Source organism: Pan paniscus, chromosome X (genome assembly GCF_029289425.2).
Source record: "Pan paniscus chromosome X, NHGRI_mPanPan1-v2.0_pri, whole genome shotgun sequence".
NCBI classification, from domain to species: domain Eukaryota; kingdom Metazoa; phylum Chordata; class Mammalia; order Primates; family Hominidae; genus Pan; species Pan paniscus.
Window position 1 is genome coordinate 15,355,072 of NC_073272.2, and position 24,274 is coordinate 15,379,345.

General features: G+C 40.4%; 1 protein-coding gene across 2 annotated transcripts in view; it reads left to right on the forward strand.

The window, feature by feature from the left end:
• Positions 1-24,274, forward strand: part of EGFL6 (EGF like domain multiple 6) — a 64,691-nt gene that overhangs the window by 6,483 nt on the left and 33,934 nt on the right. For both annotated transcript variants that reach the window (XM_008973947.4, XM_003805687.5), the window contains exons 2-3: positions 14,231-14,343; positions 19,519-19,611. In XM_008973947.4, coding sequence (XP_008972195.1) covers positions 14,231-14,343; positions 19,519-19,611 — 206 coding nt within the window. The remainder of the gene's footprint in view (positions 1-14,230; positions 14,344-19,518; positions 19,612-24,274) is intronic.

The window sequence follows — 24,274 nt, forward strand, 5'->3', positions numbered from 1 at the left end:
TAGCCAGGCATGGTGGTGCATTCCTGTAATCCCAGCTACTCGGGAGGTTGAGGCAGGAGAATCACTTGAACCCAGGGGCGGAGGTTGCGGTGAGCTGAGATCATGCCATTCTGTCTCAAAAAACAAGCCAAAAAGAGGAGATTAGGACACAGACACACACACAGGAAAGACCATGTATGGACACAAAAAGAAGACAGCCATCTTCAAGCAAAGGAGAGAGGCTTCAGAGGAAACCAACCCTACCAACACCTTGATCTTGGTCTTCCAGCCTCCAGAACTGTGAGAGGATAAATGTGTGTTGTTTAAGCCACCCAGTCTGTGGTACTTTGTTATGGCAGCCCCAGCAAACTAATACATAAGGTACGTTCAGAAAAGATAGAAACCGCATAGGATCAAAAAACAAAAGTCCACCTGATCTTTATTTTCAGTTGAATGCAAATTGAAAACTGGCCTCACAAGCTATTTGACATTGGGGGGTTTAAGCAGGAAATGTCAGAATATGGATAATGGGCACATAGCAGCTAACTAGCATGGCAACATTGCTTTTTGATCCTTCAGAATTCGCTGCAAGTGATAGAAAACTCAAATAACCTTGGCTTAAGCAAGATAGACATGTGTTTCTCTTTCACAAAGGTGTGGGTAGTTGGGCTGATATGGCTGGCTTTCAATGGAGTCAGGGACCCAGATGCTGCCATTTTATGGTTCCATCAGAAGGCCCTCCCCTTGTGGCCTAAGATGGCTTCTTGAGCTTCAGCAAACATGTCCAAATTCCAGCCGTGTTGGGCCGTTCTTGCATTGCTATAAAGAAATACCTGAGACTGGGTAATTTATAAAGAAAAGAGGTTTAATTGGCTCACCGTTCTGCAGGCTTTACAGGAAGCATAGTGGCTTCTGCCTCTGGTGAGGCCTCAGGAAGCTTCCAATCATGGCAGAAGGTGGAGCGGGAGCAGGTGTCTCACATGGCAAAAGCAGGAGCAAGGGCGGGGAAAGGTGCCACACACTCATACACTTTTAAACAACCAAATCTCATGAGAACACACTCACTACCGTGAGGACAACACCAAGGGGATAGTGCTAAACCATTCATGAGAAATCCACCCTCACGATCCAGTCACCTCCTGCTGGGCCCCACCTCCAACTTTGGGGATTACATTTAAACATGAGATTTGAGAGATAAATATCCCATCTATATCACCAGCCAATAAGAGGAAATAAATGAAGAACATCATCCTCCCTTCACAGCCACATCCTGGAAGTGTTGCACATGGCACTTCTGTTTACATCCCATTGGCCAGAACTTAGTTCCATGGCCACATATTATTGAAGTGAAGGCTGGGAAATGTAGCCTATATTCTGAGTAGCTATGTCATAGGGGTCTTATTACTAAGAAGGAAGGGGAGAACAGAGATTGAGGTCCCACTGGCAATGTTGACCATGTGTAAATTACAGATCACATCTCCAATTATATAGATGAGTAAACTGAATTTCAAAAGGATAGATTGTTAAATGATTTGCCCAGAATCTCACATTGAACAGGTGACAGATTTAAAAGCCATGGTGTTTCCCAAGGATGATTAAGTCACTTTTCATGAAATATTTTACCCAGAGAGATCAGTAGTACTTCTAGTTTCATCAGTTAACTTGCTGGGTCCCAGTGGGTAAGTTTTAATAACTGACCTGTTTTCAATGTGAAGGTCTTGTTTATGAAAAAAAATATATAAAAAGTGTTAAAATTAATTCAGTTTAATGCAACATTAACTGAACAGTTGATGTGCCCAAACATTCTTCTGAATGCCAGAGATTCATAACTACTGCCTCCCTCACTAGACAACTTCATAGGGCCATCAAAATGTCTTTCTTTCCTTTTTGGCCAGGGAAGCCAGGGAAGAAGGATACAAGTCCAGGTTCTAGCCCAGTGCCTGGCACATAGTAGGTGCTGAATTAAAAGTTAGGTAAATTAATAAATGACCAAAGAGGGGGGATGGAGAGACACATAATGTTATTTATATATGAATAATATGTATATATATATATATACACACACACACATACAGTATAGCATTTCAAAGAATGAATATATGTCTATATGCATATGTATAAACATATAAAACTATAAGTTTATATAGGGTGTATATATATACATATTATATATATACATATATATATAAACATATAAAACATTCCACAGAATACAGATAAGAGAGAAACTGAGTCCACATGAGAGAATCAGGGAAAACTGAATACAGTGGATGACACTTATAGTGTTCTTATGGAGCAAATGTGAGCCCACCTGATATAAAATGGGCATAGAAAGCAAACATTCCAATGCTTAATTCCTAGTAGGTATTGCATAAGAGTAAATGAATGGATGGATAGATACGTACCTGCAAAAAGAATGCATAAGGTGAGCATCAGCCCAAGATACAGAAAGTGGACTGGCCAGAATCTTAGGTAATAAGCCCAGTGGCTGCCAAGAGGCAAAGAAGGCAGGCTGGAACCAGGCTGTGAGGAGCCCAGTACACTGAGCCAAGGAGTTTGGACTTGGTTCTGACAACAATAGCAAGCAAACAGGCCATTGCGGGCTCTGTGTTCTTTAAAGTTAACACGATCGTGACTAATTCATGCACAGAATTATGACACAATTGCACAGAATTATTAAGGTAATGAGCTATAGTTTAGTTTAATTAGCAGCATTTTTCTTTTCTAATGTACATAGTAATAGAATGCTTATAATCTATGATATCTCAGATTTAATGAATTTAAGTACAAAATTAAAACTCAAAATACCAAAGCAACAAACATCAACAAAGATCATCACCTTGCTCTTCAGTATGTTCTGCTCGGTTTCTGGATATCACATTTATTAGTTATCTATTGCTATGCAACAGAATACTTCAAAATTTAGTGGCTTACAATGAGATACCATCTCACACCAGTTAGAATGGCAATCATTAAAAAGTCAGGAAACAACAGGTGCTGGAGAGGATGTGGAGAAATAGGAACACTTTTACAGTGTTGGGACTGTAAACTAGTTCAACCATTGTGGAAGTCAGTGTGGCGATTCCTCAGGGATCTAGAACTAGAAATACCATTTGACCCAGCCATCCCATTACTGGGTATATACCCAAAGGATTATAAATCATGCTGCTATAAAGACACATGCACACGTATGTTTATTGCGGCACTATTCACAATAGCAAAGACTTGGAACCAACCCAAATGTCCAACAACGATAGACTGGATTAAGAAAATGTGGCACATATACACCATGGAATACTATGCAGCCATAAAAAATGATGAGTTCATATCCTTTGTAGGGACGTGGATGAAGCTGGAAACCATCATTGTGAGCAAACTATCGCAAAGACAAAAAACCAAACGCCGCATATTCTCACTCATAGGTGGGAATTGAACAATGAGAACACTTGGACACAGGAAGGGGAACATCACACACCGGGGCCTGTTGTGGGGTGGGGGGAGGAGGGAGGGATAGCATTAGGAGATATACCTAATGTAAATGACGAGTTAATGGGTGCAGCACACCAACATGGCACATGTATACATATGTAACCTGCACGTTGTGCACATGTACCCTAAAACTTAAAGTATAATAAAAATAAATAAATAAATAAAAATTTAGTGGCTTAAAGCAACATTTATTATTTCACACATTTTCTGTGAATCAGGAATTCAGGAGCAGCTTAGCAAGATGGGGCTTGGGGTTTTTTTTAGACATTTTTTAGAGCAGTTTTAGATTCATAGCAAAAGGGCTTGGAGTCTTTTAATTCTTATTTTAGGTTCAGGGGTACCTGTGCAGGTTTGTTATATAGATAAATTCATGTCATGGGGGGCTGTTTTACAGATTATTTTGTGACCCAGGTACTAACCCTAGTATCCAATAGGTATTTTTTCTGATCCTCTCCCTCCTCCTACCCTCCACTCTCAAATAGGCCCTGGTGTCTGTTGTTCCCCTCTTTGTGCCCATTGGTTCTCATTATTTAGCTCCCACTTATAAGTGAGAACATGTGGTGTTTGGTTTTCTGTTCCTGCATTAGTTTGCTAAGGATAATGGCCTCCAGCTCCACCCATGTTCTTGCAAAGAACATGATCTCATTCTTTTTATGGCTGCATAGTATTCCATGGTGTATATGTACCACAGTATCTCTGTCCAGTCTATCACTGATGGGCATTTTGGTTGATTCCATGTCTTTGCTTTTGTGAATAGTGCTGCAATGAACACTGTGTGCATGTGTCTTTATGGTACAATGATTTATATTCCTTTGGATATATACCCAGAAATGGGATTGCTGGGTCAAATAGTAGTTCTGTTTTTACTATTTCCTCAAATAGTAGATTCTTTGAGGAATCGCCATACTGCTTGGGCTTGGAGTTTTTCACAAGGTTACAATCAAGTTGTTGATCAATGCTATAGTCATCTGACATCTTGACTCTGGCTGGAGGATCTGCTTCCAAGATGGCGTACTCACATGGCTGTTGGCAGGAGGCCTCAGCTTCTCTCTATGTGGACCTCTCCACAGGGCTGCTTGAATGTTCTCACAACTGTTAGCTGACTTCCCCCATAGTGACTAATCCAAGAGAGAGAGCAAGGAGGAAGCTACAATGCCTTCTGTGTCCTAATTTCGGAAGTTACCCCCATCACTCCCACAGTATTCTTTGTTAGATATCAGTCACTAAGTACAACCCCACATAAAAGGAGGGGAATTAAACTTCACCTTTTGAAAGGATGAGCATCAGATCATTTATGGACATATTTTAAAACCATCACAGCATACAACACATTCTGGTTTGCCTTCGCCCACACTTGTTACTCTTCCCTTCTTCAACAGGATTTAAAGTGCTGTATTTCCACAGAGATTAACCTCTGACCCTATTTTCTTTCTTATTTACACTCTCCAGGTTATCTTCCCAGTCTTAGCACTTTCAATGCCATCTATATATATATTCATGTCTTCAAAATGTGAATCTCAAGCCCCAGCCTCTTTCTGCTGCATTCTTGACCTATTCATTGAGATGTCTCACTGAGCCTAAGACATCCAAAACTGAACTCTTGATCATCATTCAGAACTTGCTTCCCTCCACTTCACCCTTTCTCCCCACCCCAGAACAAACAGCATCCAAACTGGCTCAAGCCAAAAACTGGGGTATCATTGCTGACAGGTGGGGTTCTTCCTCCCCACTTGTATTACATCTGCTACTAAGTCCTGTTACAAACCATGTCTCAAGTCCATCTCCTTCTATCCCCACTCTCTGCCCCTGCCTACCATCATCCAGCTACACCACCATTATCTCTCACCTGAACCACCACAATAGCTTCCTTTTACTTTTTCTTTTGCTCCCTCTAGTCCATGCTCCAAAGTGTTCCTCTTAACATTTAAATTAGACCATGTCAGCCCTCTTCTTAAAACTTTTCAGTGACTTTCCACCAGATTAAGAATAAAATTCATTCTACTTAAAATGACATAAATGGCTCTACTTGACCTAGACTTTGACTACTTCTCTAACTCCATCTTCCATCTTATATCATTCTCCCCCATGCTTACTATGAATGAATGAATGAGAGGGAGAATAAATGTAGCTGTCTTGATAACACTTGCTTTATTGACTGCCTTCCCTTCCTAGTCTCACTTCCCCACTCCTTTATCAACGTTCCCTTCACCTCCTAAGTAAACCACTTCCATGCAAATTCTTGTCTCATGGTCTGCTTCTGGGGTAGCCAAAACCAAGACACTCCCCATCCCCAATCTCCACATAACTCCTGAGCTTGGAAGATAAATGAGGGAAATAGAGGAAGCAATGGAAAGTTCCAACTTTTGCCTGAAGTTTACTACTATCCCTACCAGTCATGGCATTAGAAATTTGAAGACACATCAACACACACTAGTATAGGAGAGCTTTATAACCCAGGCAAGTTTTTCACTGGGCACATAAGCCCCTACACATCTGGGAAAGTGAGATGTCTTGGGGTATCCCTGGACCCGCTGGACTTGTACTCTGTTTCTTGATGGTAGATGGGAACCCAGACTTAATTTTAACTGGCTAAGTACAGTGAACTTGCCATACTGGGAGCTATGATAAAAAAATAACAAAAATCAAAACCACCGCCAACAAAAATCTTCATGGCTGGACCTTGTTATCCCTATTTAGAAAATCTTTTATTTCATTTATATGGCAATATTTAAATGTATTTAAACATCGGCAAAAGAAGTTTAATTTCTCAATTTGTCTTGGAGAATATCATGAAGTTTTCTGGAACCTGACCATAAACAAACATACTAAGAATTCTGGCACAGTATGTTTTTGCAGAAAATAAGGAATCCTATGAAGAAATACTACACTACTTACACAATCCCTGGAATGTTTTTAAATTAACTTCAGCTGTGGAGATGGCGATTTTCTGATTAATTTGATCAATGTAGACAGCAAGCTGTATAATGCATTAAAGAAACTGGGCAATTCAGCATTTAGCTAAGACTCCCACAGCTCAGGGCTTCCACTCCACAGAGACTTGTTCACCTACATTAGCATTTCCCTGTCTCAAGACTCGGTTCCCTGAGCCTCATATGTGCAAAATATTGTTTAGGAAGAGACAGAGAGAGAGTGAGAGAGAAGCTGGCCAGTCCATCTAGACCTTCCAAGGTGGCAGAGGATGTTGATGGGATTAGCACAGTCCAAAATTAGATATTCTATTTCTTTTCTTTTTCTTTTTTCTTTTTGAGATGGAGTCTCACTCTGTTGCCCAGGCTGAAGTGCAGTGGCGCAATCTCGGCTCACTGCAAGCTCTGACTCCCGGGTTCACGCCATTCTCCTGCCTCAGCCTCCTGAGTAGCTGAGACTACAGGCCCTGCTACCATGCCCAGCTAATTTTTTGTATTTTTAGTAGAGACGGGGTTTCACCATGTTAGCCAGGATGATCTCGATCTCCTAACCTCTTGATCCGCCCACCTCGGCCTCCCAAAGTGCTGGGATTACAAGCGTGGCCCACTGCGCCCGGCCGAGTTGATTCTTAAACAATTACTTCCATTTTTTAACAAATGAGAGTGATGTAGATTTGATGGCAAATCTCCTATATCTTTCGACAGAACTATAATACTAAGATGCTTTTGTGACTGAGAAAGGAATTCCTTACAGCAGATAAGAAATCTTAATTTATTAACAAAGTTAATAAATTTTTGATGGCCCAAGTGTTAGTCATTAACATTTGGGGGAGTTTTATAAGTAACACTTTATACGACATCAAAAACAATGATTTGGGAGAAATTAATACACCTCAGATTTCTCAGTTTCACCTTTTCACCTGAAAGCAGGCATGTGAAAGCAATAAAGATTGAGAAAATGAGGATTTCTCTGGAGAGTTGTGGTAATGTCAAACAGTATATGAATTTTATCTTCTGGTAACTGTCTCCTGTTAGTTAACCCCAGGCAGTATTCTTTGCAATCCCAAGTAATTGACTTTGACTGGTACATATGAAGTAGGTTTGACCACCTGTACCAAGGACTCGCGGCTGGTTTCTGATTAGGCTTTTTAAAAATATCAGATTTCAACAAATTTCTATTTGGTTTTGTGTGATTTCACATCTAACTGTTTCAGAAATATTGTTGGAGCTTAGTGAGCTCACCCTACTTCTAAGGAGGCTGTTTTGTGTATTACAAAATTCTTGATATTTCCAACTGCTTGAAATCTACCTGTCACTGTCTGAAGCCTGCAGGAGGGACACAGGCCTTTTTCTTTTGCCCCCTGCTGTTTCCCTGCCCCTTCTCTATCCCACCATTCCCCTGCTGCCCTTCTCACTCCTGCTCCTAACACACACCATGATCTACACTCAAATTTTCAGGCCACCAACTCCCCATGTTCTTAATGGTGCTGTCCTTGGCACAGGCTATTTTTTCTGCCTGGAACACCTTCCCCACCATACAGCCTCCTCCCACTTCTCCTAAGTTCCATGGCTAAGTTCCATTCATATTGAGCCCCATTTCCTCCAGAACACCCCTCACCCACCCATCCCAATGTACTAACTTCCATATCTCCCTCTAGCTCCTGAGAACTTGCCCCTTTGGTAGGGTCATATGTTGGAATATAATGGGGCTTCTCTCATATACCTCCTGTAGTCTCAGTGCCTAGTACAGTGCCTGATGTGTGTAGTTACTTAATAAATTTTGGGTAGACAAATGAGTAGGTGAATAGTTTGGTGAAGTGTGTTCCCCTCTGGCTCCTAATACCAATGAAATACTCAGTTTTTCTTGGCCTTAGTTTCTTCATGCACAAAATGATAGGTTGGAACCAGATGATATCTAAGGTTGCTTTCTTTAAGGTGAAATTCTATGATAATCTCCCCTTAGAATGAACAGTTATTCCTACAAACATAAAAAAGGCAAGTCACATGGAACCTGTGACAGCTATGAGGATATGCCTCGCAGACATCCAACTGCAGGGAGCATAATTGACCCAGGGTCCCAACTACTCTGCTCTTGGAAATCCAGCACCACTTTTAAGTGAGGCTGCAACTCCCACAGGCTGCTGCCACCAATGACTGAGCATGGCAGGGATACTAAGGCAGGTCCTTCTGTGGGAAACGTGGCTCTCCTCTGAAGGTCAACACATCTGATAATATTAATCCTACTACTACGAATAATAAAAGCAATCAATTAGGGAGCATTTACTGTGTTAGTCACCATTCACAGCCCTTTACATATATTTAATGATTTCATTATCACAAATACCCTTAAGGTAAATACTGTTGTTTTCCCTGTTTTAGAAAAGAGATAGCTAAGGCATAGAAAGACAAAGTCACTTGCTGAAGGTCAGAGTTAATATATAGTAGAGCCAGAATTCAAACCCAGGAAGGAGACCATAGTCCTGACCACCATGTTATGCAGCCTCTCAACATTCAGAGTTGATCCCACTCTCTTACTAGAAAAACTCTCCTCATTTGGCTTTCCCAACAATGTACTAACTTGGTGTTCCTCTGAGCATTGCCTGGGCCTCTTTCTGGACCTTCCTGCTCTTTGGTCCATCTCTTACATGCTGGCATCTTTGGGACTGTGCCCTAAGCCTCCTTCTTTTCTTACACTACATCCACTTCTGTAGAATCAGTTACCATCTACCTGCAGATGATTCCCAAATATAGTTCTGCTTCCTGGACTCCTCACCCAAATATCCAACTTCCTACTCAACACCTCTTCTAGGTTGTCCGTCTAATGAGTACTCAAAATCAGCATGTGCCAAAGAGAATTCATCATCTATCCTATTCCCTAACGTGTTCCTCCACCCATATTCCTCATTCCAGAAATACAGTGCTAACATCTACCCGATGGTGCATCCCTCTGACGCTCTATATCCAATCGACTAGGATATAAGCTCCATGAGGACAGAAATCTTATTTCCCTTTTGGTTGCTGATGAACTTCTGGAAACTAGCCCAGTGTCTGATACATTATAGGCACTCAATAAATACTTGTTGAATGAATGAATGAATGAATGACTCTAATCCATTACCAAATCTTTTGGTCCCACTTTGATGCCATTCATTTCTCCTTACCTCCACTGCTTCTGCTCCAGTCCAAGCAACCAGAATCTATCTTCTGAGCCAACTGGTATCTTTTCTTCCATTCTGTCTCCCTCCAATCTATCTTCCAGACTGCTTTCGTGGTACTGTTTTTCAAGAGAAAAACCTTATCAAATAACATTCCTACTTAAAACCCTTCAGTGCTGTTCTATTGCCATTAAGATGTAAAACCCAAAGCCCTAACTTGATTCACAAGACCCTCTGTGATGTAGCCTCTGCCAACCTCTCGGGGCTCATCTCTCACAAGCTGACTCCTCCCTCCCTTTGTTCTAATCCTCTGGTCATCTACTCATTCCTCAAGCACAAGCATGGTGTCTTTTACCTCTTAGTCTGCACTCATTCTATTCCCTTTGCCTCTAATATTCTTTCACTTTATGTGGTTGAACCCTGTTTGTCTTAAGTCTAATTTAAAGTTTGCACCTTCAAAGGGAACATCTGGGACCCTTTAGACTGGATTATGTTCCTTTGATTTAAGCTTCTGTAATAGACTGAATATATTGAGTGCCTCTGTTACCCTGAACCCCTTGTCTAAAAGCTCATGAGTAGGGGACCCTCTATGCCAGGATTATAAGTGTATCCTCAGCACCTAGCACTATAGTCCATACATATTAATGCCCTATTGAGGATTATACTGATTTTTTTTTTTGGCATCAGGAAATAGGTAAGGTCCTTCCTATTGTGATTGGGGAGCATATTGCTTGCAAACCTGCAGTCAAGAAGTTGACAGATCATCTCTAAGATTTTGTTGCTAGATTGAATTCTAATTAAATGAATCCCACATTTCTTATAAAAATATGAAATTAAAATTCCAAAGGCAGAATTTCCCCCTATACAGCTTTTCTTTCATCATGTTTTCTTTTGAAATCCAACTCAAATGTCACCTACCCTGTGACATTTTCCTCCTCTTTCCCAAGCAAGGTTAGTTCCTCTCTCCATTCTGCTCCCCCAGGCATCAGCTTCATGTTGTTAAAGGAAGAGGTAAAAGCAGATTGTAGTACTTTGTCAAGGTTTCTCACAGATGTGTATGGTTAAGAAATGGACTTACTGTTTATCTATGTGGAAGGGGTTTTTCACCAAGGTATGGGGATAGTTGTTTTTACCAACAAATTTCAATCTTGTTTTCAAATCTTAAAAACATCAAAACAAATAACCCAGTTAAAAAATGGGCAAAGGACCTGAATAGACATTTATCCAAAGAAGATATATAAATGGTCTATAAACACATGAAAGACACTTAATATCATTAGCCATCAGAGAAATGCACATCAAAACAAGATGCTACTTCTCAAGCATTAGGATGTCTAGAGTTTTTAAAAATGAACAATAACAAGTGCTGGTGAGGATGTGGAGAAATTGGAACTCTCATATATTGCTGATGGGAAAGTAAAACGATATAGCCATGTTGGAAAACAGTCGGGCAGTTCTTCAGAAAGTTAAATATACAACTATAATATGTCTTAGTCAGTTCAGGCTGCTATAACAAATTACCATAGGTTGGGTGGCTTATAAACAATAGAAATGTATTTCTCACCATTCTGAAGGCTAGAATTCCAAGACTAGGGTGTCAGCATGGTCAGGTTCTGGTGAGGGCACTCTTGGGTTGCAGGCTGCCGACTTCTCAAGCTCTCTAGCCTTTTCTTATTAGGGCACTAATCCCATTCATAAAGGCTCCAACCCCATGACCTAATTACCTCCCAAAGACCCCACCACCAAATACCATCACATTGGGATTAGGGTTTCAATATATGAATTTTGGAGGACACAAACATTCTGTCCATTGCACCATATGACCCAACAATTCCACTCCTGTGTATATACCCAAGAGAAATTAAAACATATGTCCACACAAAAACTTGTGCACCAATGTTCATAGCAACATTATTCATGATGACCAAAATGTAGAAACAACTTAAATGTCTATCAACTGATGAGTGGATAAATAAAATGTGGTATATCCATATTATGGAATATTATTCAGCAATAAAAAGAAATACAGTACTGTTACAAGCTACAACATGGATCAAACTTGAAAACATACTAAGAAGCCAGATACAGAAGGCTACATATTGTGTGATTCCATTTATATGAAATATCCAGAACAGGCAAATCCAGAGACAAAAAGCAGATTTGTGGTTGCCAGGGAATGAAGGGAAAAGTTAGTTAAGATGAACTGCTCATAGGGATAGGGTTTATTTTTGGGGTGATGGAAATATTCTGGAACTAAATAGAAGTGATGAGTGCATAACATAGTGAAAATACTAAAAACCACTGAAGTGTATACTTTAAGATGGTGAATTTTACGTTATGTAAATTATATCTCAATTTTTAAAATACTAAAGTAAAAAAATTATTAAGGACATCACTGTATTTGGACTGGCACTTATTTACTCAGCATACTTTATGGTTAGTTGCCCATAGTTTCTTCTTTTTTACTGATACAAAATATTTTACATATTTATGGGGTACATGTGAGTGTTACATGCATAGACTATATCATGATCCAGTTGTGGTACTTGGGGTACCCATCAAATACTCAAATACCTTGAGTATTTACCATTTCTATTTGTTGGTAATATTTGACATCCTCTCTTCTAGCTACCTGGAAATTTACAATACATTGTTGCTAACTGTAGTCACCCTACTGTGCTACAGAATATTGGAGTTTATCATAGGTTCTTTGGAAACTGTTAGGCGCAGACTGGGTCAAGATTGTGGTATCCCTTGCAGAATTGTTAGAATATACAAATCAGATTAGACACATGGCTGCATTATTTCTCAGTCAAAACTCTTTAGCAGAGCATTTTAATAATATTTAGCATGCTATCCTATACTTGAATGCATATGTTTCCAATAGACTGTGAACTTAAGAGAGCAAAGACCAGGCCCTTTTCGTCACTGTACTCTATGTGCCTGAGACAGTACTTGGAACATAGCAAATGCACAATAAATGTTTTGCTTTAAAGTACTACTACTTAATGAAAGAAAAGTTTACCTTCCAGGGGACATTTGGCAATGTCTGGAGACATTTTCGTTTGTCAGAACTAGAGGGGTGTGTGCTACTGGCAACTGTAGATAAAGACCATTGTTAAATATCCTACAATGCACAGGACACCTCCCAACAGCAAACAATGATCTGGCCCAAAATATCAGTTGTGTAGAAGTTGAGAAACCCTATTCTAAATGTTTGAGTGACTTATGAATCCCTAAAATTAATTCCATTAAAAAATGGAAAAAAGTCCCCTTCAAGAAAAAGTAAATGTTAAAATCATCCTCGCATTTGGTGCTCTCAGTAAATGAAATGTCTCAGACCATATCTTTATAGCTCTTAACTGAGTAATCACATTTGTGGGAGAGGCAGATCTTGAGGGAAATCTACAAGGTTGTTTAACTTCCCGACCTTGACTTAGATATTATTAACTTGCATAAAGTTCAGTTCTGTAGCAGAAAGCACATGGTAAAATGTGCATTCCTTTGTCTGTTAAAGAGCCCAGGAAACATTTTTACAGTGTATTTAATATGTGTAAGGAAATAATCACAGCCCTCCACTAAACATACAATGCAAGTATTTTCCTTCAAAGTCTGGTAGCAACCCTGTCCAATACCAGGACAATAAGTAGGTAAACATGCAGTGAGCTTCATCCATGGCGGCACTACTTGGGGGCACTTGGTGGGGGACAGGGGGCTCACCTTTTTCAGGCATCTAGATCAGGCAAGCTACAGCCTGCTGGCCAAAGCTAGGTGATCCCTTCTTTATAAACAGCCCATGAGCGAAGAACAGTTTTTACATTTTTAAATGTTAGAAGATGGAGCAAAAGGAGAATACTATATCATGACACAGGAAAATTATATGCTATTCAAATTACAGTGTCCATAAATAAAGTTTTATTGGAACACAGTCATGCGCATCTGTTTACTATTGCCTATGGCTGCTTTTGTACTTGGACAGATATCTTATGGCCCTACAAAGCCTAAAATACTTACCATCTGGCTTTTTACAGAAAATGTTTGCCGATCTCTGCTCTAAAATTAAGCAGTTTAGCAAATTGGGTTTCCAGGAGGTCATGTGGAATGGGAACGAGCCCTGGGCTAGAATTCCCAACACCCAGCTCTGCTGGGGATGTGACTCCACTCCATTGGACTGGAGTTTCCTCCTCTGTAACATAAGAGGGCTTTGCTGAACGAGCCCTTCCAGCTCTTAATCATCTATAGTGTATGTTGATTCCAGTCTATTCAATGGTTCCCAGGTGCCAGTGGGATAAAAGTGCAGAGCTCTGGTCTGGGACAAAGCCACAGGATTAGAAAGTGACTGAAATAGACAAAGAACTGGATAGTTGCTGTGCATATACAGAGCAGATCTGAAAAGTGGCACTCTACAAGGTTCAAAAACATACATTTTGGACATCTTCATGTGCCCTAGTTTTATAGATTCTTTTAACCGTGGGGAAGAAGGAAATGGTTGAAACTAATTATTGAGGAAGGCTGGCTGGCAACCCCAAAATTCAGGTTTTCAAAATCTAATTTAGCACTTACTGCGGGTTCGTTGAAATTAACCAGGTAATTGACATCTCTGGTTCTTTTAGTAGTAGGGAAGAGTTTCTGTTGTCTTTTCTATTTTCTCAATACTAACATGTAGTTCTTTATCTGCAGTGCAAGGCATCACGGGTTGTTAGCATCGGCACGTCAGCCTGGGGTCTGTCACTATGGAACTAAACTGGCCTGCTGCTACGGCTGGAGAAGAAACAGCAAGGGAGTCTGTGAAGGTAATTTTGTAAAAACTCAGACCCTGCACTTGGATCAGGGCCCTTCGGTTTTTATCTGTCATACCATGAACTGCCACAAAATTGCCAGTGGATCTCTCAGGCAAGGACATGCATAACTACCAATAACCAAGGTCTGGGTTCCTATGAGATCTCTTCCCAGACAAAATGTGGCTGACGCCATCATACTTGGCATGATTTATTTTAGAAGACTGTCTTGTCAATTATTTTTGTGATTATCTTAATGAGTATGACTGGGTTGTTTGTTTTTGGTTTTCTTTTTAATCTAAAGGAACTAAGATGGGCAAAAGCAGGCTGGTAAATTTCTCCTCTAATTATAGTTTAAGTGATTTCCAATGCAATAAACTTTAATTATTAATCACCCAACCAGTAGGCTTCAGCCACAAAATAAGTACACCTTTTAGCTTATAGATTTATAACTCACATTTTTAAAATTCATACTTCCAATTTCTAAATGCTTTCAAGGTACATATGCATATATGCAAAGATTTTAAGTATTTTGCTGATTTTTTTGTACATTGCAAACCAAGGAACCATAATTTGCCTTGGACATTGTTTCTCAGACTATGTGTTAGGAACTCCGAGAGAGGCCTCTGATCATTTCAAGGAGGTTGGGGAGGGCAGAGATGAGCATAAAGTTTTTGCCTTGTTTTTCTTTTTATGACTTTCCATAACGACCAACACTGGCAGTGTAGCAGAACCAAATCCACATTCCTCCTGACTGTCTCACCAGGGGTGTATTCCTTCAGGGCAGTAGTCTACTCTCACTGTCCCTGTGTCCTTCAGTAGGTAGCATGTGCCTCATCCTAAGTTATTTATCTATTAAATGGGATAACAACACAATTGCAGGTCCCATAAAAGCACTAACATGTTAGCTATTTTTAGGAATAACAATGCTACCTTCTTTTTGCTAGTCTGTTCCTGCCCCAACCTCCTTCTCTCTGGCTGGTTAAAAAATATCTGGATTGACCATAAGTGGGGTCAGAACTTGATAATATCCAAAATCTATAAAACAATAGAAAACATTGATATCATTCCCACATGTTCCATATTATGCTAAACCTTCTGCCATCATAGTTTGCTTGTGACAAGATGACAAGAGCATAAAAATACTAGACAAAAACAAAGATCATCATTGCCCACTTAGATAAAGGAAGTTAGAATATCCTCCTGGGACTTGTGTCAATTAAAAGGGTGGGTCCTCATCCTGATTGGATTGATAGTGTCATGATCAAGGGCATTGAGAACCAGACTGACGTGGGTGACCTTGGGCAAGCTAGCTAAGGTAAGCTAGCTAAGGCTCAATTTCCTCCTCTGCAACCTGGAGAAAGCAATACCTACCTCTGAGAGTAAGGAATGTATGCATTAAAGGGTGAGTTCATTACCTGGCATGCATAGAAAATACCTCATAAATTACCATTCCTTCAGGAAGGACCAATAATTCTCATCACAGACTTCTCGTCATTAAAGCACCAGGTGATGGGGGAATTAAATGTGGCTTTATTCTTTTGCTACACACAACATAACACATTTTTATTTGAAGTCAGTCAGGTGGAAAGGGGCAAAAACCACGTGAAACACATGATTTAGAGTCTCTCTTACAGTTGCACGAACATCAGCGTCTACTGCCATAAAACTTGTAAGAAAGACCCAGCATGTCGCTGGTGAATAAATGAAGGCAAGGTGTTAAAAGGGCAAGTGCAGGGGGTTCAAGCAAAATGCTCACTATGCAAGTTTTGCAAGCTGAAGAGACGGTCAGCACACCTACTGCTCCAGTCAAATGTTCAGGTCTTAAATTGCAATGATTTTTAGATCTAAAATGTGTATCATGTTTTATCCAATTTGCATGGTCCTTCTTGATGGTAAAGTCATGTTTCTTGAAGCACCAAATAACAGGGTAGTTATTCCCTGATTGCTGGGTTTCTGATTTTTAAGCCAGAGTTGTGGGTTGCATGATAATAAGAATACACATCAACCTGCCCCAACAAGGAGAGCCAGACCCCAGGCTGTGAGGTCACAGTCTACCCAGGCCTTCCCCTCTGTCCATCTATTTGCCCTTCACTCCTTTTGAAGCCCTGCCTCTATGTATCCTGGAGCCTTCTAGCTCTCAGCCTCTACCCTGTCTAAATCTCCTCCCAAGGCAGGGTCTCATCAGTTCGATATCATTAACCTTAAAATGTATGCCACTTCAGTGAGATGAAATACAGAATTGTCCATAAACAAGTACCTGATGAAAAGCTTCAGATAGAGAAGTTTGGGGGAGAACTAAATAAGACTTTTACTTTGTCTAAATCATGCTTCAATCTCAGGCCATTTTAAACACAAACTGAATTTCCCTTGCTGTCGATTGACTGTTAAAGTCACAGATCCAAAGTTACTGTAAATTGAAAACATCTTACAGAAGCTTTAACCTTATAGCAAGGGTATTATTCACCATTTCTCCTATGTTCTATTTGGCATTTATGCTGGGCTTTCCTGTCTGGACCACATTGGAAATCAGTTTCCAGGGAACAACTAGAGGTCTTCAGGGCTTAAAAAAAAAAAAAAGATTTATTTTTCTAACATCTGAATTTAAAGTTGCAACTCCAAGTACATATCCATAACAAAGTAGACACTGGAAATTAAATTCTCTCTCTTTTGTCTCTAAAAGTGGAAAAATCTTGCTGGGGAAGCATTTTTCCCTTATGATTTGTTCAGGGCCATAAAATGTTCCCCCATTAAAAGTTCTACAGTAATTACTTTATTCATTATTCAAAAATATTCAAATATTTAACATGTTTACAACACTATATTAAATGCTACAGGGGAAACAATGATGAATGTTTAAGTCCCTGTCCTGAAGGCACTTGGAAACAAGTAGTGGATGAAAGACAAGCACTGTAGCCAAATATATGCCTCATTATTTAATAAGACAAAAACTGATCAGTTGCACAGGAGAGGCCTGCCAAAGTTCTGTGGAGTTCTCGAAGTTGAGTGGGCATTCACAGGTGGCTGGAGAAATCTGTAAAGGCTTTTAGAAGAAGGGGCCATGCAAGGTGGTCCTTGAAGAATGGGGAGGATATGAACTACTGGAAACCCAGGGAAGAGTATCCTAGGGAGGGGTAGGAAAAGGTAGAAAGTAAAGGGTAGGTCTAGAGAATAGCAAGCAATATCTTTTGCCCACAGTGTTGCCTTTGTCGGGGGGGTGGGGGGGCTAGAAAAGAAGGTGGAGGCCAGATCAGGCTAGGTTTTTTCTTTTTTTTTTTTTTTTTTTTTTTGACAGAGTCTTGCTTTGTCACCCAGGCTGGAGTGCAGCAGCGCAATCTCAGCTCACTGCAACTTCTGCTTCCTGGGTTCAAGTGATTCTCCTGCCTCAGTCTCCCAAGTAGCTAGGATTACAGGTGCCCGCCACCACGCCTGGCTAATTTTTGTATTTTTAGTAGAGATGTGGTTTTACTATGTTGGCCGGGCTGGTCTCAAACTCCTGACCTCAGGTGATCCACCCTCCTCGGCCTCCCAAAGTGCTGGGATTACAGGCTGGAGCCACCATGCCTGGCCAGATCATGCTAGTTTTAACTTGGTTATGATACCTGTACTGTATTCAGGAGGGAACAAAGATTATATTATGACCTCTGTGCAAGGCGTGGCATGATCAGAGCTATGCTTTTGGACTATTAGTTTAATGTCGTGTCTGACGTAAAGTTTGCTAGGAGCAGAGCCTGAAAGGGGGATTCTTGTACAAATATTCCATTGAAAGGTATCTTAGGAGCAATTTGCAAGGGAGTGAGGGAGCATGGGAAGGGGCTAGGCAGAGATATGGTTTCAGAAGAAGTCTAGCTTCAGCCTGATCCCACAGGGACCTCTAGGGGGTTAATTGCACCAGAGTTTGTCCTGCCAAGAAACAAGGAACTAGGCTGTTAGACTCCCGCATCAGTGAGGCACTGGTCACAAGCTGTGGTGGGGAAAGCAGGGAGAGGGATTCAGCATCATCTTCCAAGTATCTGTGGGCAAGGCAGTTCCCATTAGCTAGATAGATAGTTGTTCAATGAATGAGTTGGTGGTAGAAACAGGGATAGGATGTTGCAACTGAGTGGTCTGGAGACAAGAAAAAATAGACAACTGAATTTTTTGAGTCCAGGTAACTGGTAGAGGAATGATGATAATAACAAAAAATAGGATCTGGGGTTGTAGGGAAAGATGCTGGTATCTTTAAGAATAGGCTTTCTTAGAGGTGGACCTACTGTGAGCCAGGGGAATTGATGGATGGAGAAGTAGGCACCATTCCTGGGCAATTGCTGAGTCATTCTTTCCTATTATGGCTATTTCTTGAGCTCCTACTATATCCAGAAACTGCTGAGAGTCCTTGATACCCTAAAAGTCTCCTTTCTCTCTCATATATTATATCCTCTCCCTTTCTACTCTTGAGGCTTTCCCATTTTCCTTTTTTCCTATCTACTGCTTTTTCTCCTTATAACCTCCCTGTGAGCTGGAATGAAACTGTCCATCATCTTTGACTGTTTGTTTTCTTGCCCCCAACTGAATCGGTTATAACATCCTACCCCTGTTGTTTTTCTACCACTTTATTCATTGAACAAATATTTATTGTCTACTTTGTGTCAGGAGTTGGGATACAGAAGTGAATAAAATAGAAAAACAAATCCTACCTTTGTCATGCTTTCTCATGCCTCCATCATCATCCTCATCATCATCACGATGCTTTTAGTTCCCATCCTTAGGGCTAGAAGTAGCACCTTCCTCCCTCCAATCTGTTGGTTGTTCAGTCTGACTGATAATGTGCAGCATTAAAAGATTTTGATCATTTAAAAGAGAAATGGAGAAAATATGGAGGAGATGAAATGAGGCAAGAGACAGAAGGAAGGGGAATGACGTTGGCATTTGCCCAGGGTTACTCTGGAGTCTCTTCCAGTTCCAACATTATACTTATTTTATTAAATCTTTTGTGTTTGCATGCAAAACTGGCTGACTGTGATCTGGAAGGCTTTATATTTCATTGAATACCACTGGAAGTGTGGTATTGCCTCCCTTCAAAGGGAGGCAGATTGTCCTCTGTATGTCCCCATGGAGTTCTCTGCCACACAGAACGCAGCGAAGTTTGGCGTGCATTTCACTACACTAACTACTGTTCTTTTATCATCAAGACATCTTTTCCTTCCACAGCTGCATGCGAACCTGGATGTAAGTTTGGTGAGTGCGTGGGACCAAACAAATGCAGATGCTTTCCAGGATACACCGGGAAAACCTGCAGTCAAGGTCAGTAAGGTAGCCCAGGGTCATAGTTCAAATTCAATCATTGCAGCAGGGCTGGTGACTCAACATGGTACGCAGGATTTCTTAGGGTTTTTTTAAAGTCAAATCTTCAAATGAAGGTGCTTTCAGGACAAGTTTTTCAATCTCTTCTCCTTGAAAAATGTAAAAAGTCTGATGTTTTTGTCAAGATGCCCAATAAAAGGCCTTTTTTCTTTTCTTTTTTTTTTAACTTTTTTAAATAAGCTAAAGGTCTTTTATATTTTTTACTTTTTTATTTCATCTCTTTCCGTAACACAGAAAAAAAGAGCGTTTTTAAAAAGTAAATAATTTTATTGCTTTTTAAACTACCTATGTATTATAAGTATATTTTTATTTTTAAAAATCCAGCAGTGCAAAAAAATATAAACTTAAAAGTGAGAGTGATCACCACTAGTTTTTACTATAAGCATAGTTAAGTTTGTCTTAGATCCTGGAAGTCTTTTTCTGTGATAGTATAAATGTAAGTATTTCTCATAGGCATCTTTGCATGTCAGCACACACAGAACTACTTTACATTTTTTAAGGCTGTATCCTAGTCCCTAGTGTGAATACTTTTATCCTTTGTGCAAAAGTGTGCTTTATTTAACCATTATCATTTATGTTGTCTCCAATTTTTTGCCATTACAAACAGTGCTAAATCTAACATTGTTCTATGCATAGCCCTGCTTTCTTGAATGAATATTTTTGTAGGAAAAATATTTAAAAGTGGAATTGTTGGGTTGAACAACGTGCATATTTTTATTATACTTCATATACTTTTTTTTTTTTTTGAGACAGAGTCTCGCTCTGTCACCCAGGGTAGAGTGCAGTGGCGTGATCATGGCTCACTGCAGCCTCAGCCACCTGGGCTCTAGCAATCCTCCCATCTCAGCCTTCTGAGTAGCAGGGACCACAGGCACACACCACCATGCCTGGCTACTTTTTACAGTTTTTGTATAGACGAGGTCCCACTACGTTGCCCAGGCTGGTCTTGAACTCCTGGGCTCAAGCCATCCTCCCGCCTTGCCCTCCCAAAGTGCTGGAATTAAAGGCTTAGCCACCACACCTGGCCTTGATATATCATAACAGATAATTTATAACTTTCATCCTAGATTGTTTGTCTGAAAACATTAAAGAGATGATAATATCTATAACAGTGGTTCTCAACCTGGGTAATTTTGTCTCCCAGGAAGCGTTGCCAGATAAAATACAGATACCAAGTTAGATTTAAATTTCAGATAAACAACAAATAATTTTATAGTATATGTTTGTTCAAAATAGTATATAGGGGATGTGAGGGCGATCTGGCTGTGACATCTGTCACCCCATTGCTCACCTGGGTTGATTTGGCTGATCTGGCTGGCTAGGCAGATGTCCCCTTCCTCCCTCACTGCTCCATGTGTGTCCCTCCTGAAGCTGCGCGCTCGTGTGGAGAGGACGACCATCCCCGATAGAGGAGGACTTACCTTCAGTCAAGGGTATATTAGCTGTGCTCCCCTGCTAGAACCTCCAAACAAGCTCTCAAAATAGTATATGAGAAGTGTGTATACTTTAAAAGTATTAGTCATTTATCTGACATTCAAATTTATCTGAGAATCCTTTACTGTTTTGTTTAGAGATGGGGGTCTCACTATGTTGCCTAGGCTGGAGTGCAGTGACTATACTGCATCCATGATCTCCTGGCCTCAAAGCAATCCTCTCGCCTCAGACTCCTGACTACAGGCACACACCACCACACCCAGCTGGAATCTTGTATTTTTATTTGCCAAATCTGGGAGCCTTATCCCGGGCAACATCTGGCAGTGTCTGAAGACATTTGAAGGGGGTGCTACTGGTGTCTAATGGGTAGAGATCAGGGATGCTGCTAAGCACCTTACACAATGCACAGGATAGCAGTACCCACAACAAAGAATGATCAGACCCAAATGTCAGTAGTGCCAAGGCTGAAAAACCCTGCTCTAAACGTGGTGAATAAAAGTGCCTCATTGGAGCAAGGGATATGGTCTTTGCTATAGATCAGCAGATTTCAACTTGGGTGATTTTGTCATCCACAGGATACTTGACAATGACTGGGGACAATTTTGGTTGTCATAACTGGATGTGGGAGGTACTCCTGGCATCTAGTGAATGGAGCCCAGGGATGCTGCTAAACATCCTGCAATGCACAGAACAGTCCCCACAACAAATAATGATTTGTGTCAACAGAAGTTAAGAAACCCTGGCATGAAGAAATCTTCAATAATTCAGAAAGGGTCCCCAGTCCTATAAGGAAGTTGAACAAAGAGCAGTAAATCAAATTCAGCTGCCCTTGGAGAATGGAGTTTCAGAGAAGACTGGACACCCACTCCACTCTACCACTCCCAGCCCTTGCTGCCAAGCCCAGAGGTTAGCCCCATAAACTGAAATAGCCGCTCTTTGAGCTGCCAGCCCTACAGTCTCGGAGAGCAATCTGGCTCTCTGCGTCCTGCCACCAGCATAGAGGCCAGAGCCCTGGAGATGTTTCTTAGAATTGCATGCAATTGCTTGAGAGAGGTGCTTCAAGAATCGTGCATTCAGGGTGGGCACAGTGGCTCACACCTGTAATTCCAGCACTTAGGGAGGCTGAGGTGGGTGGATCACTTGAGGTCAAGAGTTTGAGACCAGCCTGGCCAACATGGCAAAACCCCATCTCTACTAAAAATACAAAAATTAGCCAGGCGTGGTGGCAAATGCCTGTAATCCTAGCTACTCGGGAGGCTGAGGCAGGAGAATCACATGAACCTGGGAGGTGGAGGTTGCAGTGAGCTGAGATCGCGCCACTGCACTGCAGCCTGGGCAACAGAGCGATACTCCATCTCAAAAAAAAAAAATCATGCTTTCATAAGTAATAATTCAGCTATACCCTTCACCAGAGGTTTTACAGCAGAAAACTTGGTTTTATAATTCAGCTATACCCTTCACCAGAGGTTTTACAGCAGAAAACTTGGTTTTCCATATGTTTTGGATTCTGAACCAAGATACTGTCTCAAGAGATTTGGAATAGAGACAATATTTTCCATGCTAGTTTTAAAGTCTCAGCAAAATATTAACGTTGAGGGAGTGGTCCAGTTGGATCAAGTTTTGAGGCAGTCTGTCTTCTTCCCACAGCCTCCCTGCCCTGTGGCAGCCTGATCAAAGTCCACGTACATCCATTAATGGTGACAGGCCTCAGCCCTCAACTCATGTCTTTCCCAAAACACTCTTCCAAGAAATGAGTGAGTCACCTCAGAGTTAGGGCAAGCTATGGGATATTCCTGGGTTTCCCGTTATGTCCAATCAGCATTTTTCAATTTCCCCATTTGAAGAGGTTAGGTTCTATGAGGGAGATGGTAGGGTAAAGGGGATAGGCAGTGGAGAAGAGGGTTTCAAATGTCCAGCTAGGGCGCTGGAAAATCCCCATATAAGGATATTTTCAGAGATGAAAGCAGCTCCTTATTTTCAAGAATCTGTTACCATGCTGACCTTTTGCCTTCCATGGAATTTGTTTGTTTTTTTCCTCTCTGTATGTTCCCTGGTAGAGTTAAGATATGAAACCCTCACATGACCACATTTCCAAAGTCAACATCCTCTACAGATAATCCTTTTTAAAGTTTTATTTTCCTTCTATGTCATTTTTTATTTTAATAAAAATGTTACTTATTCTTAAGTTGTTGTTGTTGTTGTTGTTGTTTTAGAAAACAAAAAAAGCACAGAGAAGAAAGTCACCCTCGATCTTACCACCTGAAGATAACCATTAGTCGCATTTAGAGCATACCCTCCTAGGCTTTTCTTTTCCTATGTATATTTTAAACCAATTTTGGAATGATCTGTACACAGAGTTTTGTAACCTTCTTTTATCACTTAACATCCTGTGAACGTCATATGTATATATTTCATATATATATAATTCACATATATAATTCATATATATTTCATATATATAATTCACATATATATAATTCATATATATATTTCATATATATAATTCACATATATAATTCATATATATATTTCATATATATAATTCACATATATATAATTCATATATATATATATATTTTTTAAATCATCCAGCCCAAATGTCATCCTGTGAACATCTTTACTTAGGATTAAATATTGTCCTCCAACTTCACCACTAAGAGCTGTCTGACAGGGCTCCCTCTAGAGGAATGTGAGCCAAGGCAATTTGGCCAGTGCAGGGGCCAGCCAAAATAATAATTGACAGGAGGCTGTGCTGTCAGCCTATGTCAGTGGCTGCTTGGGATAGCATGAAAGGCAGAAATATATAAATTATCTATTTCTAAATTATTGTTCAAGTAGTATACACATAGAATTGTGCATATATAAAAAATGTATGGCTCGATGAATTTTTCTAAATGCCCATGTCACTAGTATCTAGATCAAAAGCCAGAAACTTGGCCCTTCAGAAGACTCCCTCACACACCTTCCAGTCACTTCCACTGCCAGTGAGAGAACCATATCTTGACCTCTTATATCACAGATTAGCTGTGCTTATTTTTTTAACTGTATATAAATGGACTCATACAGTATATACACGTTTATATCCAGCTTCCACTCAATATCATGTTTGTGAGATTCATCCATTGTTGCCTATAGTTGTCATTTGTTCAGTTTCATTGCTATATAGTAT